The sequence below is a fragment of the Telmatherina bonti genome (assembly GCF_933228915.1).
Source record: "Telmatherina bonti genome assembly, chromosome: 23".
NCBI classification, from domain to species: Eukaryota; Metazoa; Chordata; class Actinopteri; order Atheriniformes; family Telmatherinidae; genus Telmatherina; species Telmatherina bonti.
This window is the reverse complement of record NC_136632.1, coordinates 11,912,990-11,932,690: the sequence shown is the minus strand read 5'-3', so window position 1 is coordinate 11,932,690 and position 19,701 is coordinate 11,912,990. Positions and strand designations below refer to the sequence as shown.

Sequence of the window (19,701 nt, the reverse complement as noted above, 5' to 3'; positions counted from 1 at the left end):
TCCCCACAGGATCCATGTGGTCTGAGCCTCCATCCGTCTGAGTCCATTTGCAGTACTTAAAGTACTTGAGACATAATATGATCACTTCATTAAGTCCTGAGAGTCTGTTGAATTATTGACTGAGCACTGGACATACTTACTCATGGGCTGTGGGTTTGAATGCATGTATTTAATCACAGTACTCTGTGATTACCTTATCTCGTCAGGCATACCCCCACCAATCCTGTCAGAATAACTGCTTGGACTTTATTTCTTTCTCATTCCTACTTCTGTGTATTCCTAAAGAAACATGCTCAAGTGACCTGTTCCCTCTACTGTGCTTGTCCTCTTTCACACTTTAGCTGAATTGAGGAAATATCGGTTGCTGAAATGTTTGTGGAATACAAAAGTCTTCTGTGGCATTAAAGCACACGAGATACATTTGACTGCCCATGTACAGCAATTTAGCCTCATGACGGATACATGTTGTTTTACTTGGACCATTCTTAGGCTGCGCTAACCTCTGCATACAGGACAAACTTAGCAACAGTCAAACATCATGCTGGTAAAGGCACCTGCCAAAGCTGTGCAGCTCACCAGGAGATCAAACCACCAGCCTTTGGTTTAGCAACAAACCACCTGAGCCAAAGATGTCCTCAGCTTCTCTGAACTTGACATCTGGCATCACATTTGGTCCGATCATTAAGCTCTGCTACATTTTTGTTCTCCTCCTTGCATATCAACATAAAAACCTGAGAAATCACCTGCTGCTTTTGCAGATGCCTTTACAACAGAATGATAAAAGTTACTTTTAGTAGCAGTTTGGTGTATTATGGCAGTATGATTTGGCAATGTGTATAATCTCTATTTCAATAAACTACACTACTGCATGCAAAGTCAGTGTGGGTTTAAATTAGGTGCCCTGAATTCGCAGATTGCCTAAAACTTTTCATGGATCAAGATATGAGAGTCCAATATTGACTTAAAGCATCTAGGTTACACACAAATATAAACTTGAGGAGCCTATGAGGTATGAGTCATGTAGTTATTGATGCCTGCAGCTGTACAACATGCTCAATCAATGACCATATCCCCTACAGCTGAGTGAGATGAGAGGCACTTATAGAAAAGGTTGTGCTTGCAGTTGTCATAGTGAGAATGTGGTGACTGAACCCGAAAGCGAGGTATGACAAAAACAGAACTTTTCAAGCTTGTGTGCAATTTTCAAAATAATTTACATTCTACATTTTTACCGTAGACAATTCCCAGTGTAAAGACTTTGGGGTGAAAGTCTTATTTTTCATACATTAAAAGATACACAAGGTGTTTTTAGGCAAAGCAATTCAGAATTAGGTCACATTAGTCAGGAGGGAAGAGTTTTCCTGTAGAGTTGTGTTTCTGTTGAAACAACACCTTCCTTACTGAGATTATGTTCATTATTTGCTTCTTTTTTTTTTTTTTTTTTTTAAATAGAATTGACAGCATCTGTTTTAATTCTGTGCTATAGATGCACAGCGCCGCCTGTACGTAAAAAAAAAGACACTTAAAACTGTAGAATATATGTATTAGCACGTTTTGTCGGGCGTGGCAGGCTTGACTGCCGGGGGGCTACAGCCGTTGTCTGCTCCGGGGCTGCTGGATGCTCCATGATGGATGAGGAATGACAGATCGGGGTTAGCCGCCAGGGGAGTCCATTTTCCTCTAGCGCACGGTCCTACCCGAGCAGAAAGAGAAAGGAGAAGAGATATCGAACGCAGGGGAGGATGAGTAGAGATACGGAGAGAGGAGGAACTGCTTTCCACTCCCCCTCTTTCCCTCTATTTCACCCTCCCTGTTCGCCACTTCGGCGCGTCGCAGCCTGGTGGGCTTCACACGGACTGCACCGCATTGCTGCTGCCGACCCAACCCAGTGAAGGAAGGCACAAATACACATTGAGAACCTGCTGGGAATGCTTATGCAGGTTGTGGGCTTGGAAATCCACATTTTCATCTGTTTGCATCTTTTTTTGCTCTGGATCCCACCGACTCGCCGTCCTGCTTGGTCATGTTAAGACTTTGCAAACGAGAGTGACAGAGAGGAGAATATTTTAGCAGCATAGTGCACAACAAGGAAAGCCAAGTTTGCAGAGCCCGCTTCACAAATGTAACTTGTCTTCTTGCAACCCTCTGTGCTTTCTCCATCATGGGTGTTGACTGACTGGATCTCCCAGCTGCCGTAGAGGTATGAAGACGCACTCGTGAGGACTAAAACTGCGCTCGGATAATTGCTGGATCATGCAGATTTTGTCGCTCAGGACGTTGTTTGTGTTACTAGCCCACGCACGTGTGTCGTTTTCCCTAAAAAATGATGGAGAAGTTAGAGGCGAGGAGGACAGCAACAGCAGCGCGTACTCTGGCAGGACTTTCCACGGGGCGCTCCGGGAAAGTCATCAAAACAAAGCCCGGGACCGTGCGCTCTTTGCGGGATACGCCACAGGTGCGTCTGCGGCGGAGCTCCAGGCGCAGCGGGCGGCTATCAGGGGGACCCTCAACTCCACTCACCCCTGGAAGAGGGGAGTTGCAGGAGGAGAAATTAAGCGAGCCGGGCACAACAAACGCGACTTCAATAGGACTGTGACACCTATAGAGGATCCCAGCGGCGTCTCACACTGGGACGCGACGCGCCACCATAATAAGAGGACAAAGTTGAATGGCGGCCTCAGTAGTACGGGGACGCCAGCAGGTGGACACTACAATGCGGCTAAGCCCTCCTCAATGGACGGAGGAGGGGGACCGGAGGAGGGCGACAAGCACACGAGAGGCACAAAAGAGGAGCAGAGAAAAGCTTGGAAGAGGGGGAGAAGCCGGCAGAACAAAAGCTCCGCAGTTATGTCTCAACCTCAACCTCACGCGTCGCCATGGGAACCGATCCCCAAACCGGTGGCCCTCACCTCCACCGACCTGCCCTTTGACCTTTTCACCAGGAGGACGGAGTTTTTCACTTTCAAAGAGGACAACCCGTGGGACGCCACACCGATCACCCCTCCCGGCTCGCAGGATTTTGGTGAGGAGATCCGGAACCCCTTCTACCCGGTGACAAGTGAGACTTTTGGGGCTTATGCCATCACCTGCGTCTCCGGCGTGATTTTCCTAGTGGGGATAGCAGGCAACATTGCCATCCTGTGCATCGTGTGCCAGAACTACTACATGAAGAGCATCTCCAACTCGCTGTTGGCCAACTTGGCTGTCTGGGATTTCGTGCTCATCTTCTTCTGCCTGCCTATGGTGGTTTTCCATGAGCTGACAAAGTCCTGGTTGCTGGGAGAATTCACCTGCAGAGTTGTGCCCTATGTGGAGGTAATTCTGCTCTCTTATTTTATGTTGCCTTTTCATTCTGCTCCAAAAGTTCGCAGTAACAACCATTTCATGTTATGGTAGAGTTGTATTGCAGAGCCTTGAAAAGAGACCTCACAAGTGTCTCTAGCACACCTTGTGTCTGGTCGTGATCACACATCTGAAGTGAAGGGAGACATCATCTGTTGAACTTTTGGCAGCTTCCACACTCCTGTTGCCTGTTTACCCAAGTCAAATTTGTGTTGTTTTAGTTTTTAAAGTCCTGACAGGCTTGAGAGTACATTGGAACAGTCTCAAGTTGTCACATTTGCTAATAGCGTGCTGTTTGTGTCTTGTAAAACCTGTTGCAAAGTATTTTCGCCTTGCCCTCAGGGCACACACAGATACACCAGATGATCAACAGCAGCTCACTGTCTCACATTCATGACTGTAATTTGTAATAGTTTAGTTCCTCCAGTTGCTTCTAATAAATACACAACCAAAATTAAAGAAAACTGCAGCAGGTAGCTTGTTTTTAAGCAGTCACCTTCTCCAGCACATTAGGACAGGTGCTGATCCCCTTCTTGTGTAGGTGCATAGCTACTTCAATTTCCCCAGTGTCAGATTTTCCTACTGTCTTTTGTGTTCACAATAAAATCTCAGGAATCTTTAAGCATATTTGTGACAGTTATTGTTATTGGCGGTCTTAAAGAGGGATTGTCGAGACAGTCAAGAAGCAGTATTTTTATCAGTATCACGAGGAAGCTTGGCTCTTTGATTTGTGTAACCAGGCATGAAGCCAAAACAGAGGACAGGATGACTTGTTCCTCATCTTGTGGGTGAATATGGCCCTCAAACAAGTTGCAACTTTATTAAATTTGTGTCAAAGAAAAACTGTCAGGACAAACCTGTTGCGTTAAGCCAGAATTTCCACTTTGCTTTTTTCAATTTCCCCTGGTACTACTGAGGTGAATATAAATATCAGGAAACCTGATTCCCCACCAGATTTGTTGTCAGCTTTCCAGTGATTCCAGTGTACCTCACAAGGATTCCTATTGAGACCAACAACCTTTAATTCTAAATCCTAATACTACTAGTAATACTATGTTAACAGTGTTGTCACTAGGAACGCATGTCTACTTGATACAGTGGTGGAGCTGCATTTCCTATTCCTGTGTTTTAGCAGCTTCCTGCTGACGTTTGCCATGGTTTTTATTTCCTTATCTGCTTCAAGACAGAATGATCACAAGAGCTGCTGCTGCTTTTAAAAATCTCTGCTTTATTTGCCAGCAATCATGTCTGAATCATTAATCATGAACTCAGCTCTTAAATTACAGCCTAACATTTCACTTGTCATTACAAACCCTGACAAAAATTACTCTTTTTGGTTTAGATGCTGTTTGAGAAATATTTAGCCGTTTTTCAGCCTTCTGAAAAGAACTTGTCGTCCTTGAGGAGTTCATATTAATGCCTGTACCCATCACTACTTTCCTGATAAATCTGTGATGTATTTATTTACAACCTTCCACGAAGCAGGAATCCCAAGATGTTGATCTGTGGCTGAGTTTTGCAGGAAATTAGTGGACATTTTTTGCTTCTTGGTGTGAGAGTTGTAGAGGCAAAGACCCTCTGGCAGACCCCTATATACATTTATTTTCAGCAGCCCATCATTCTAAATCAGTAAGCAGAGATGATGCTTTGAAATGGACCCTTTTCAATAAACAAATACACAGTGTAGAGTATTAATAACATGTTGCACAGCAGGTTCTGTTGTGAACACCTTGTGACTACAGATGCTGTAATTATTGTAGGATCAGAGAGAAACAGACACCCTCCCTGCGTCTCTGCATATGCGCTGCCCAAGGACCACAGGATATTTTTTAATAACTAGCAAACTTCCAGCATATAGAGCAACTGACTATTTTTAATGCAGAGCATGTGTTTGTGAGGAAGTGCTGCTCATTTGTCTCCGTGTGTTTATTTTTTCATGTGAAGTTGCATCCATCAGGACATGTGCACAGGGTCCTGTCTCTGTTTATCGGAGTGTGTGCGCATGCATGTGTCAAAACAGGCCATGAGTAATGCAGCCTGAGGCCAACGCTCCCTGTGGAACATTCAGTGAAATACACACACGCACACGCACACACACGGTGACTTCATTCTGCACTTAACCCAAACTGAGTCACAGGGGACATTAACATTTGGAATAAAGACGCAGTCGCGCATGCATGCAAATACACAAGCAGTACAAACACTTCGGATGTGCATGCAAAATCAGAAGGGTGTATAGATAATGTATGAGTGTCCGCTGAGAGAGGAGCCTCCCGTGGTGCTGTCTTTGGTAAACCTTGTTTTATTCAGCACTCACTCGAGTGTGGAATTTTCCAAAGCTCAAAGAGAAAGCAATCTTCCAGTGTGAGATAGAAACGCAGCTGGAAAATCATAAGAATGCCAGATAAAATGAAAATGCTGGCATCGGCTAACCGGCATTATCTCATATGTGCTTGCTTAATACGCTCCTGTTACTGTAGACGGCCCTTCTTGCTAGTGATGCTCATAACAGCAAATTATTGGGTAATAAATGAGGTTTTTGCACCTAGCAGCTTATTAGGATAAGATTTGTACAACTAGGCTGAAGTAGAAAAAAAGGAAAGTTCAGTAAACACTAGAGGGGGAGTGAGTCATTTGTCAAGGTTCATTAAAAAACAAAAGAAAAAAACAACATTATGCTGCTGTAACAGATTGATTTGAAAAAGTTTCTCATTACCCACAGATAAAAATATGTTTATGAATCATTCCCTGATAAAGTGAACACATTATCAGAGATCTAACAGAAGCACATACTGTCTTCATTAAGCTGATGTATATAGCCAATCTTTTATTTACAAAATGTCTAAATTTAAACCATATTAAGTTGAAACCATTCATTCTTTATTAGTTAAGCTCATGAGATTTGTCATTTATAATTGTGTAATTATACTGTATGGAGTAACCTAATGGGCAGTCCTAGCTGGCAGACTTAGACTTTTTTTTTTTTTTTTTTTTTTCACCTAAACTAATTGGCAAATGTCACCATGTAACATAAACCTAGAAACTCCCTAAAGATCAAGCTCATTAGCACTACCCCCATATAGTATCTTCTGTATAGTTTGAGCCATTTAGATCTGTGTTGATTGGAAAGCTATAATGTGTTGTATTATGTAACTTTGATCTGGATGTTACGGTTCTGCAGTTTGACGATGTTTCCAAATCATGCAAGACATTAGTTTGTGACTGGACTCTGCCCGAAAACTTGGACTAAGTGGCTAAAATCTTGTGAATTTACACAGCACTGTAATCAAATCAGATGTAATTTTAGATTACTGCATGAGCTCAGGAACACTTCTGAAAACTATTATAGTCTCTGCATTCACAAATGCAAGTTAAAGCGTGACACACCTTCACCTTGCCAAGACTAGAATCAAGTCCTGTCTAAAGCAACAAAATTTAAGATTAGGAGGAGATGGAAGTTGAGCTGCAAGTATCCCTCAAACCACTGGTAGTCATGGAAGGGATTGCTTGAGCATGAGGAAAGGACTCAAACCAAAGTGATTGGAAATAAAGATCCAGGTTCAGGCACTCAAAGTGTTAGAAATAAAAGTCCTTTAATAAAAATGGAGAAGAATCTTTAAAATACACCAACGCGTAATGGCTTATGCCTTCTTCAGGGTGTATATCACTGTACACCACTTTTATTAAGGGCCTTTTATTTCTTACCACTTTGAGTGCCTGGACCTGGATCTTTATTTCCAAAATTTGAGATTCTTTTAAAGAAATGTTGTAGAGATGTCCGATATTATCGGCATACCGATATTGAAGGCTGATATTGACATTAAAATGCAATATCAGAAATTATCGGTATAGTTTCCACTTTTTTAATGACAACATTTATACAACATGCACATATTATACACCAAGTCTAGTCTAACTCAAAATGACAAAAAATAGGAGATGTCATGTAGAGTTTTCCAGATATTTTTAGGTTTTTGGTACAACTTACTCCAAAAATATTGGCATTGGTTGATATTTACAAAATTAAGAGTTGGACAAAATCTGTTTATCAAATATTGGTAAAAATAAAAAACAAAAAAAACAAAAATCGAACATCCCTAGTATCGTGCTGGGTACCAAATAAGAGAAAATAACTATACAGCTTGTTTTAAACATATAGTTCAAAAGCTAGCATCAGCTTTGTCTGGTTGTCCGTCCCTGATGTACCAGACTTCTCACCTGATACCATTCAAGATATAGAAAATACACAAATAAATGGGGTTTTTTTGTTTGCGATTTCAAAACTTAAACTGTGAGTGATGTAAAAGGGTAGTTGAATCTTTTTTTTCTCATCACAATCAGGTTTATGCTTTAATTTGTTCTGCATGCGGCCTCTACTGTGTGCACTGTGGAATACCCTGCAGTCAGACACTGTAGGCTGCTTCTGCGGTGGTACAGTGGGCTCCAGCAGGCAGAGAAATTAACAGACTTTTGAAAGGCATACAGACAGGGGCTGAGGAACAAGAGAGAACAATAGATTGGTGGAAGGAAAGAAATAAAGGAAAAGGGAAGACAAGACGCAGCCACAAAGGGCCAGAGGTGGGTCCATGTATAGTGTTGAAATTGGTGGTAATGGCAGGACATATATCAGTTTGACATGTTTGCTATTACAACACTCACATACACGAGCACACTTTACTATAATAACTAGAATCACACTATTTTTCGGTGTCTCTGTGTAAAATCTAGTAATATTAGGTCTAGGTATTTCACAGGACCACGAGAGTCCAGACAGTTTAAGTTTCTCTTTATCATCATTTTATATTGCAAAATAATCATTTACTTGTGAACCGAATTAGTATTACTTAACACTTTATGGATTACTCTGAAGGTATCCATAATTTTCTTTCATCATGACGGTCAAAATGAGTCAATTCTCTCAGTGTGCAACTTTATCTTCACTCGTCCTCACTCCATACATCTTTTTGTCTTACTATCTAGCTACTATATATCTATATGTAGACACATACACAGACACACAAACACAAAGTCAGTGGAGTGTGCCGATCTTCCAGATGGGTGGGATGGCCTTGCCTCTACTGATCACTGCCAGCGGCAATCCCCCCCCACAACCCCTCCTCCTCTTTGCATCAGCTATCTGTGATTAGAAAGAAGCCTCCGGGTGGGGACACACTCAGAGACACACACAGAAAATAAGAGCACATTCACACAGTATTCTTCATGTGCTGAATGTATGTGTATATATAGTGTACATATTAATGGTGGTAACATGCAACTGTAGATTATGTGTCCTGTGTATTCTTGGCCTGCCTGTGAGGCACATATGATAATGACATGTAAATTATTAAGGGTGTGTAATTAGCAGCTCTACATAATGCATGTTATTTAGCCCATTCAGTCAAGCCTTTTGTCCATGGCTGAGTAGATATTGTCTTTTTAGGTGATGAAACATAATCGCACATCAGTTTGCAGTAAATATTAGCATTTCTGTTGGGTACAATTACTAAAACTATTACAGTTTTACATGTAAATATGAAATATTGATTCAATAACAGCCGTTAAGAAGTAGCTAGATGTTGTTCAGTGTTGGCCAACGCTACTTTTGAAAATAGCTTATTGGATTATATGATTACTGCTATTAACCTTATGAAGCCAAACATGTCAACTTGGATGCATAGAGTTTCTGAGAGCATTTGAACCACTTTTTATTAAAAAACTTGCACAAAATCCTGTTGCACACAATCTGGTTCTGGTATTCTGCACCCTAATAGATACCAGGAAACAGAAGTTATTGTAGTAGAATTTTTACATCTAACATGGTAAGTAATGGTAAATCAATTTTCAATTATGTGATTATAAACTCAGGTGTAACAAGTTCCATTGAACTTAAACAAAAATTTAGCTAACTTCTTACAAGATGAGGTCTGCCATTAACTCTTGTTCTCTAACAAGGAGCTTAACGGCAAAAATCACGGCAGGTGTGTGATCCTTGAATTGACCAATAAATGTCCTGGTTCAATTAGAGCTGGTGTTTAAACAGTTGTCCTCATCATGCTGTTCACATTTTGACATCATGAGACCAAGACGACACCTAACAATGGAACAACAGTCCCTTGCCATTGCGATGCTTCAAACAGGACGTTCTCAGACAGAAGTGGCCACTGAGCTTGGAGTGTCACAGAGCGTCATCAGCAGGTTGCAACAGAGATATCGGGAGACTGGAAGAGTCACAGAAAGGCCTAGAAGTGGACGTCCTTTGGCCACATCCCGTGCTGATGACCGCTACATTGTGAACACTGCCCTGAGAAACCGGATGATGAATGCCACTCAACTCCAGGCACGTTTAAGAGAGGTGAGAGGCACCCAAGTGTCACGTCAGACCATTCGAAACCGTTTACATCAGCGTGGTCTGCGTGCTAGACGACCTGCACGGGTACCTGACCACACCACCAGGCACAGGCATCATCGTCTTGCATGGGCCAGGGAGCATTTACGCTGGACGAGGAACCAGTGGGCCTCAGCGCTGTTCTCTGATGAAAGTCGATTCACACTGAGCAAAAGTGATGGCCGGCAACGATGTTGGAGATGTCAGGGAGAACGCTATGCATCAGCCACTGTTGTCACCAGGCGAGCTTTTGGTGGTGGCGGTGTTACAGTGTGGGCAGGGGTGTCCACTTGGTACAGAACTGCCCTAGACTTTGTGAATGGTACAGTGACAAGCCCATACTACCTGAATAACATCATTAATCCAGTGATTGTGCCCCTACATGAACAGCACAGGCCTAATTTCATCTTCATGGACAACAATGCTCCGGCTCATTGAGGCCGCATCATCAGGGAACGGCTGTTGGAGACTGGTGTACCTCAAATGGAATGGCCTGCACTCTCTCCAGACCTGAATCCCATTGAAAACCTGTGGGATCAGCTGAGCCGTCGTGGCGTGAAACCCTGCACCCCAGAACCTCAATGACCTGAGGGCTGCCCTTCAAGAAGAGTGGGATGCCATGCCTCAGCAGGCAATAAGTTGCCTTGTGAACAGCATGAGACGTCATTGTCAAGCTGTAATTGATGCTCAAGGGCACATGACGAGATACTGAGACGTTCAAATTTTTTGTTGTGGTGTAACTACCATTGTTGTTACCTTTTGTGTTGAATGAATTTTTTGAGATGAGGAAATCAGTAGTGCATCCTTCGACTTAAATGTCTTACTTTTATGATATTATATCACTGTAGCATGAACATATTGCATTTTCCATAAATTTCACCTGAAAGCCAAATATCCCTAACTTTTTGTGAGTAGTGTATGTATATATATATATATATATATATATATATGTATATATATATATATATATGTATATATATATGTATATATATATGTATATATATATATAAATATATATATACGTGTATATATATATATTGGTGGATGGAGCGACATTGGTGGATGGGGTCTTGGGAATGTGCGGGCCAGTCCATAACTTCAATGCCTTCGTGTTGTAGGAACTGCTGACACACCCCAGCCACATGAGGTCTAGCATTGTCTTTCATTAGGAGGAACCCAGGGCCAACCTCACCAGCATATGGTCTCACAAGGGGTCTGAGGATCTCATCTCCGTACCTAATAGCAGTCAGGCTACCTCTGGCGAGCACATGGAGAGCTGTGCAGCCCTCCAAAGAAATGCCACCCTACACTATTACTGACCCACTGCCAAGACGGTCATGCTGGAGGATGTTGCAGGCAGCAGAACGTTCTCCACGGCGTCTCTAGACTGTCACATCTGTCACATGTGCTCAGTGTGAACCTGCTTTCATCTGTGAAGAACACAGGGCGCCAGTGGCGAATTAGCCAATCTTGGTGTTCTCTGGCAAATGTCAAATGTTCTCCTGGATGAGCTGCACTACCTGAGCCACTTGTGTGGGTTGTAGACTCTGCCTCATGCTACCACTAGAGTAAACGCACCGCCAGCATTCAAAAGTGACCAAAACATCAGCCAGAAAGCATCGAAACTGAGAAGTGGTCTGTGGTCACCACCTGCAGAACCCCTCCTTTATTGGGTGTGTCTTGCCAATTGCCTATAATTTCCACCTGTTGTCTATTCTATTTGCACAACAGCATGTGAAATTTATTGTTAAATCAGTGTTGCTTTCGAAGGGGACAGTTCCATTTCATTTCATATATATATATATATGAAATGAAATGGAACTGTCCCCTTCGAAAGCAACACTGATTTAACAATAAATTTCACATGCTGTTGTGCAAATATATATATGTATATATATATATAAGTATGTGTATGTATGTATGTATGTATGTATGTGTGTATATATATATATATATATATATATATATATATATATATATATATATATATATATATATATATATGCATATACATGTAATCTCACAGCACCACACACTTTGTTCGATAGCTGAGCGTTAGCGAAGTGTTGCTGCATTGTTCTTGGTAAACTGTTGCTTCCTTCTTGATTTTATTCAGTAATGAAATCTGATTTGTATATAGTTAAACACTTCGTGCTATGTTTTCTAACTAATAAATCATGTTTTTGTGTTTAGTGTAAAAAGTAGGTCAACAAAACTGATTTTTAAAAAAAACTCAAAACTTTTAGACTCACATTTTTTTTTCTGTTTTATTTTTTAAGTGTGGAATTATCGTGCAGCCACTAAACCATGATCCATCAATGAATAGTAATAATAATAATAATAATAATAATTATAGATAGAAATACTGTCTCTCATTTTTTCTATAAATAAATTGCAAAAACCTGATGGATCTTTAAATAACAGTTTATAATACTTTTCATATTGATTGTGGGGCCAGTTAATAGCAAAATACCAGCCTTACCTGTCAAATAAAATGAACAGCACATCAATTTCAGATTAACAGTAGGTAAGCATACTGGGCAGAATGTTTTTTGTTTTTTTTTTCTGTCCAGGGAAAATCTCCCACAGCTTGAGATATGATTTAATGTTTTAGAAATTTAATTCCTGGAATAAATAGCCCCAGACACAGTGCTGAGGCAGAAACAATGGAAAACAGCTGTGTTATTCTTAATTCAATATAAAAAAGACAGATGCACTGGCATTTTTATTTGTAATATCCATGTACACACACACACACACACACACACATGCACGCACACAGAGAAAAATATTGATTTCCTTCTAAAAAAATACCTCAAATTATTTCTCCAAGGCCTCTAAGAGATCGCGTGGAAACTCATCTAGAGAGGAAATGTATTACTGAATAAAACAGTGAAACTTGAAGGTTCATTCTTGAGCTTGAAAACAGAAAATTTAGCAAAACTCCATCTCAGGGGCAACCTACTCGTAAAGTCCAAAGCATTCCAACATCTTCAATCATTTGATAGCAGCTGAACAATCTCCGTAGCTAAACAACCCCCTCCCTGCAGAAAGGCACAAGATTTCTTTGAATTGCCAGATATCAGTCTTCACATTCACGTTGTTTCCTTTCTGTTCGCTTTTTGGGAAAGACGAATTGGTCAGCTCACAGTGGTCGATAGATCTGAAAATGAGTTGAATGTGCTGGGAGAATATACTGTCACATCAGAGCAGAAAAAAAAAGTAACCAGTAGAAAGTCACGGCGTCTACTGCATTGTGCAAAAACAAAAAAGTATATTAAATTCCATGAGGATATTTGTTTGTTTGTATTTTTACCTTTTGTGTGTGGTTTTTTTTTTTTTTTTTTTGCTGCTTTATAACAAAGAAAATTTGTCTGTCACTATTTCATAAACATAGTTGTGTGGCACTCAGTTGTCAATAAAATACCATATATATTTGTTTTAATTCACATTATAACTACATTACACAGAATTTTTTTCAGTTGGACTGCATTGCTGTGAGTTGATACTGTACAAATGAAGCTAAAGGGAATTTTGGTGAGAATTTTTCAATTGAAGTTCTCAATCACAGCCACACCAAGTCCTTTTTTCTCAAAACACACACACATATCAGTTAAAATGCTGGTTTTACATTTAACCCCTGTTTGACCTCTTAAAGTTGTAACTGAGCAAATCTTTAACATCCACCTCTTTGTTGCTGTTTCACAGTGATGTTTCACCAGTGTAGCGTTCAGATAAGCTACCTTTGGGGTTTATCTGTACTCTGCAGACTTTTTTATTCCTAATAGCATCCAGTTGACTTTAAGGGGTTTTGCAAAGCATATCAGTAATGCTTGTGAATGTTGTGTTTGGGTTTGCCTGGAAAGCAAGGATGTATAAGGTGCTTTCACTGCTAGATCCAAGTTGGGCATCATCTAGGGTGTTTTGTGTTCTGACTCTGCTCTCCTGCTACAGTTCTGGTGTTGTGATACTAGGGCCATCTGATGTTTATGTGGAAATCTTACATTCATACTGATATAGAATCTATAATAAAATCTCTGTCATCTAGATTTTTATGGTAGAATGAGATCATACACATACATATTTAATCCAGGCATCTGTATCTAGATGTATCTCATCTTGAATGTTAAAAACAAGTTGAATTTCTATCGATTGATGTTAGTATTTTTAAAAGATAAAACCTCAAGCACAGTATGACAAAAAATCCATTAAGTTACCATGGATAATATGAATAGTTCTGCATCCTTTCCAGGAAATTTTACTTTTCTCTCATATACATTATAACACATAGACTCTACATATATGCGCTTACTTCAACAGTTCTGCATAAACATGGACGTGCAGAAACAAACCCACAAATAGGAGTATATTGTAACCCGCATCATTTTAGTTTCTCCTGGATGTGCAGCTCTGCTGATGGATGACTGCTGTCAGAGGCAGAGCCTTTTTGGTTAGAGTTATGGTCTGCTGGAGCCTTCACTGGGTCACATCTCAGCATAGAATAAGTACCACAGGTGGAGTAACCCTTTCTCCCGTGCCTCATTATTTTAAGACTGTATTGAATGAATGGTTATGGTTGTGCATTGTTGTGTGTCAAACATTAGCCCATTCATCACCTGATAACATCCATTACCCTAGACAGTGTCTGTAGTCACACTATGATAGCCAGTGCTTTTACTGCTCCTTGTTAAGACTCAGTTAATAACAAGAGCCTTTATGCCACTGGCTCTCAAGACTTTTACTCAGGAAGGTAATGGGCCATTATTAAAAACAGCACCAAGATGTAAGCTCAAAGATTGGATTCATCAATTTAGGTCAGCTCAGCTTTGCAAAGAGAAAAGGGGAGCAAAACTATTCATAAAAAAAAGGTTTAAAAACATGAGACCTAACCAATTATGAGTCTCTGCTGCATCATATGCATTTAAATGCGATAGTAAAACAGTTTTAAATAAACATTTTCTCTTCAAATTAGCATTCTATTAAAAAAAAAAAAAAAAAAAAAAAAAACAATACAAAAGCTTCGAGTTGTGCAGGATTTTTATTTACTAGCCTTTGCATCATTGACTATTATGATTTTATATAAAGAATACTAAATTTGTTCCATTGCTTGAGAGAATGTATGCAAAACCCTCATGTCTTACTTCAATAAATGTGGTTCATTATTTTCCATTACTCATTATTTAATTATAGTCTGACATAACTGGTAAAACTCCAGGCCTGTCTTCTTGACTGCCGGTGAAGTGAACATGACAGGGTCAAGGCTGCTGTCGGGACCAAATGCTACATTTACATTCACTTCAAATTGGCTGTAACAAAGCAAAGTGTTATTCCATTTTTCTTTCTTTTGCTCTCAAATAGTCTATTCTCTTTTTGTTTATTCTGTTGTTTCTGTTTTTTGACCTGTCCCCAGCGCTGACTCTTATACTATTTCGCTCCCTCATCTCCCATCAGTACAAAGCTATGCTTGTTCATCCTGCCCTTGCTCCCCGCCCTGACAAACAGATCAAAGCTGGGCTTCCTGCGCCTCCATGACTGCCTTTAAAGCCATTCCAGCCCTGTTGTTCAAGCCATAAAATATTCACCATGAGCAAGCACCTGTACATCTGTACCAGATGGGTATCTGTGCAAGTCAGATGTGGGTCACACAGACAGCTTGAAATGAGGCTTAATTTAAATAAAGGAGATAAATAAAGGAAATTATCTGCATATAATGAGTTAGGGATGGTTACATGGGCAAAACAAAACTGGATCTATATCTCAAAACGCACCATTCAAAACGCAGTGCTCAATCCAGCAACAAGTGGCAGGTGTGGTTTGTGTGTTTATATTTACTCAATCTACCGTCTGCAAAGGCTTTCAAAATCCTGCTTAAGACCCCCTTCAATAAAATTCAACATTTTTTTTATGCTGGAAGATATGTCAGGAGCAAAATAAGCAGTCAACAACATCCTTTAACAGCCTTCTGTCATTTTCGAGAGTTTGATTGTGCTCACAAATTTGAAGAACCGTTAAACATTTTCCAAACATTATTGCCTGTTTGTCTACCTAATCAATCTGAACAGTAAAAAAAAAATGGTTGAGTCGAATCAAATGAGGGATGAGATTGAGTACATGGGTTAGAAGTCATGGGTAGTTTTTTAACAACACAACCCCACATGGGCTAAGCTAAGATGCAAAAGTGAAAAAGTGAAAACCACAGTGGCTGAAAGCTAATGAGCTGTCTCACTGTTTAACTGTGGCCATCAGCCAAACTGTGGCACAGTTCTTAAAAAAGTAAATAAAAATCAGGGAAAAATGTCACTAGTTGCTTTAAGTTGTCTAATTACAACATACAGACGATTAGTGCCGCTCCTTTTCTCTCATAGAGAATGGTGTAGTGTTTCCCATGGTGACAGAACATAAAGGAAGCACTGAGGCTTCTTTCTTTAGCATTTAGAAAAGCTGAAACTATAGCTGTCACTTTGGTACTTCTGGTCATTTAACTCAGTTGCGAAGGTCCATAAAACAAGTAAGACTGCTCCGCTCCACCACATTCAAAGGCTGCTTAAATTTACATATGTAGAGATCAACATGCATGTAATGAGACAAACAGTTACGTTTTAGGGCAGTCGTTATGTTTTGTAGAAAAAAATTGTCATATGGACTTTAGAATGATTCTTTCTACAGATGTTAAAGTACATGAAAGGCAAACATTGACAGGATGAGCTGTAATGTTTTAATATTGTTTGATTATTGCACTCATCTTGCCAAATTTGACCATGATTATGATTAAAAGATGGGAACCTAATGACACATTGGAAATCCTCCACGTCTACAAGTCACTTTGATCAGTTACTCTTCACTGCTTCGAAGCCTCCAGCTCTTTTTTCTACCCCATTTACCCCTCGCAGTTCCATATGGTTGCCCTTCATTAGCCCGGTTAAGACCTTCATGTGTGTCAGTGAGTGTGTACATGCATGTGTGTGCGCAGCCTACATAGATAGAACATCTTGCGATGTGTGTACATCCATATCTGTCCGAGAAGTATGTGTTTACAGCACTAAAGCTGTGGCTCACTGAGGCCATCTGGGAAGCTGGCTGTTGTAATTAGATTTGATGTGAAGGGAGGGATGAAGGGAGGGGTCTACAAAGAGGAGCAGAGGTTGAAGAGTAAAGGAGAGGAAATAAAAGGAGAGATAAGTCAGAGGGACATAAGGTTAGCAAGTTAAGAAATGAGAGACAGTATAGAGAGGAGGAGGGAATGAGATGATTTGGTTCTGGAAGGTACTGGTTCATGTTAGGCTGGTTAATGGGAGTGCACACCCTCCCCAGCTGCAGTAGTACCCATTGCCAAAGTGCCAGTTCAATCCAACAAATGCTTTCAGATGCTGATAACATCTGCATGCTCTCTGACAATTTGTTGACTCTGTATAACTTGATGTTATACAGAGTCAACAATGAATGAATGTTGAGGAAGTACCGTATATCTGCTACACTGCAACTACCTCTTCCTTCTTACATGTATGTGCAATTTCTTTCTGGCTGTGGTCAAATGTCTGCCTTTTTAAACACACACACACACACACCCTTTAAGGACTTTACAGATGGCTAATAGGAGCTTAAATCACCTCATTGTTCCTCTGTTGCTCTCCTGCTTGTAATTGCAGTAGTGCCAGGTGCACATTCAGGACAGTACCATTAGTGTGTGTCCTGCTGTGAGAACATGGAGATATCTTTATTTTACCAACAGTTATTCTTTATTATTATGAAATGACACAATTCCCATGTTATATGAAGGATTATTTTCTCATTCTTGAGAGACAACTTTAACTATATCTCAGAAAAGTGTTGCAGCAGCCTACATTTTGAAATGATTGTAAATTATCATTTATTAGCTCAAGCTTTAAGTACTCTCATGAACAGCACTCTTGAGGCAGCATGATTCAATTAAGCAAAGCCTTTGCAAGACGCTTAGGCTAATGGGGCAACATTAAATGCACTTTCAATGACTTACATTAATTTTAATTATATAAGAACTTCTCTCTTTTTTCTGTTTGCTCAGGTGGCCTCTCTGGGTGTGACCACCTTCACCCTGTGCGCTCTGTGTATCGACCGCTTCCGTGCAGCAACCAACGTCCAAATGTACTATGAGATGATAGAAAACTGCACTTCTACAACTGCCAAGTTAGCCGTTATTTGGATTGGTGCCCTCCTCTTGGCCCTACCGGAGCTCCTCATTCGACAGCTTGTTGTGGAGGACACGGGACTCCCAGATGAACCTCAAGTTGAACGCTGTATTATCAGGATATCCACCTCACTTCCTGACATGCTCTACGTTCTCGGTCTCACCTACGAGGGCGCTCGACTTTGGTGGTGCTTTGGCTGCTACTTTTGCCTCCCGACCCTCTTCACAATTGGTTGCTCATTGGTGACGGCACGCAAGATCCGGCGTGCAGAGCAAGCTAGCGTGCGCAGCAATAAGAAGCAGATCCGGCTAGAGAGCCAGATGAACTGCACCGTTGTGGCGTTGGCGATTGTATATGGTGCATGTGTGGTGCCTGAGAATATCTGCAACATAGTTTCTGCATATATGGCAGCTGGTGTTCCGGAGCACACCATGTCTGTCCTACATCTTCTCTCCCAGTTGCTGCTGTTCTGTCGGGCCGCCGTGACTCCAGCGCTGCTGCTTCTCCTGTGTCGCCCGCTGGGCAGGGCCTTCCTGGACTGCTGCTGTTGCTGCTGCTGCTGTAACCACGCTCCCTCCTCGGCCACTGCCAGTGACGATAACGAACACGAGTGCACCACCGAGCTGGAGCTGTCGCCATTCAGCACTATCCGCAGGGAGCTGAGTAACTATACACCTGCTGGTTCCAACTGCTAGAGAGACGTTCCTCATCAGGGAAAGATTTCACTGGTCTGCCTGTGGCTAGTGTGTCTCAGACTTGGCTAAAAGAGATATGCCTTACCCTAGTCCTCTAACATCTTCTAATGGGTGCAAAAAGAGGTTGGACGTGAAGAATTCCATTAAGCTAGTGATCCCATTTACTAACTTTTTGTTTTCCATAATTTTAGAGTACAGCTAACAAAAAGTTACATGTTTTCATTCTTGGCCTGGGATGTTGTTAAAACAAGGATGAAACCTTACCTTCTACAGGTTTTGTATGATGGGAAACTTCAGGCACTCGGGGGGACCTAACGTTTCACATCCTTGTTTCTTTGTAAATTGGAACCCTGCACCATTTGACTTATGGTAGAAATAAACAAAACCAATCACCTTAAAATTATGTCATTATTAGATTAAAGAGATTTTGCTTGTTGTAGTGTTGATTTTGAACAACAACCCAAAGCACCCAGCTAAAAATGGAGATTCACACTGCCTGTTGAAGTACACAACTGCGTTTACAGAGCACACAAGCTGCAAATCTAGAGTTCAAACAGCATAATGGTGCAAATATGGGATCAAGGCTTACAGTAATTAATACAAGGCAGGGCAAATCTGTGGCTTTTACCGTTTGCAAAAGAAAAACACAGGAGTTTGCAGTGAAGAGTTTAAATGTACATAATACTTTAGACTGAATATTGAAAAATATCCATGTCAACTCAGACATTCCTGGGCTGGTCTCAGACAACTACAAAAATAAACATGATTCATTTAATGAGTTTTGAAAGGGTTCATTGAAAGTGACTTGGAGTCAAATGAATCTGTTACAGACTGAAATGGTTACAGTGAATGGGAATGGAGGGGGAAGTAATGGAAGACTGAAAGGGACTCAAGATGGACTGAGATATAAAGGTATCTGCACTACACTCTTGTATCATGTTACGCCTTACACTTTTGGCTGTATATAAACTGTACACTGTCTTTGGTGCTCTTAGGATGAATGCGCTGTAAACGACAAATCTATTGGTTCCACTTAGAATCACAAAGAACTAAGCTGTTTGCTTTGTTTCTGGTCAAGAAGATGGATTACACTTATCTGCAACTCTTGACCTAT

At 40.8% G+C, this 19,701-nt stretch overlaps 1 protein-coding gene across 1 annotated transcript; it reads left to right on the top strand.

Annotated features, from left to right (window-relative positions):
* Positions 1 to 2,253: 2,253 nt before the first annotated feature.
* gpr37b (G protein-coupled receptor 37b) lies at positions 2,254 to 18,587 on the top strand (the record flags this gene model as incomplete). Its single annotated transcript, XM_079263366.1, has 2 exons — positions 2,254 to 3,315; positions 17,769 to 18,587. The coding sequence occupies 2 exons, from the start codon at positions 2,254 to 2,256 to the stop codon at positions 18,585 to 18,587; spliced, it is 1,881 nt and encodes a 626-aa protein (XP_079119492.1).
* Positions 18,588 to 19,701: the final 1,114 nt, after the last annotated feature.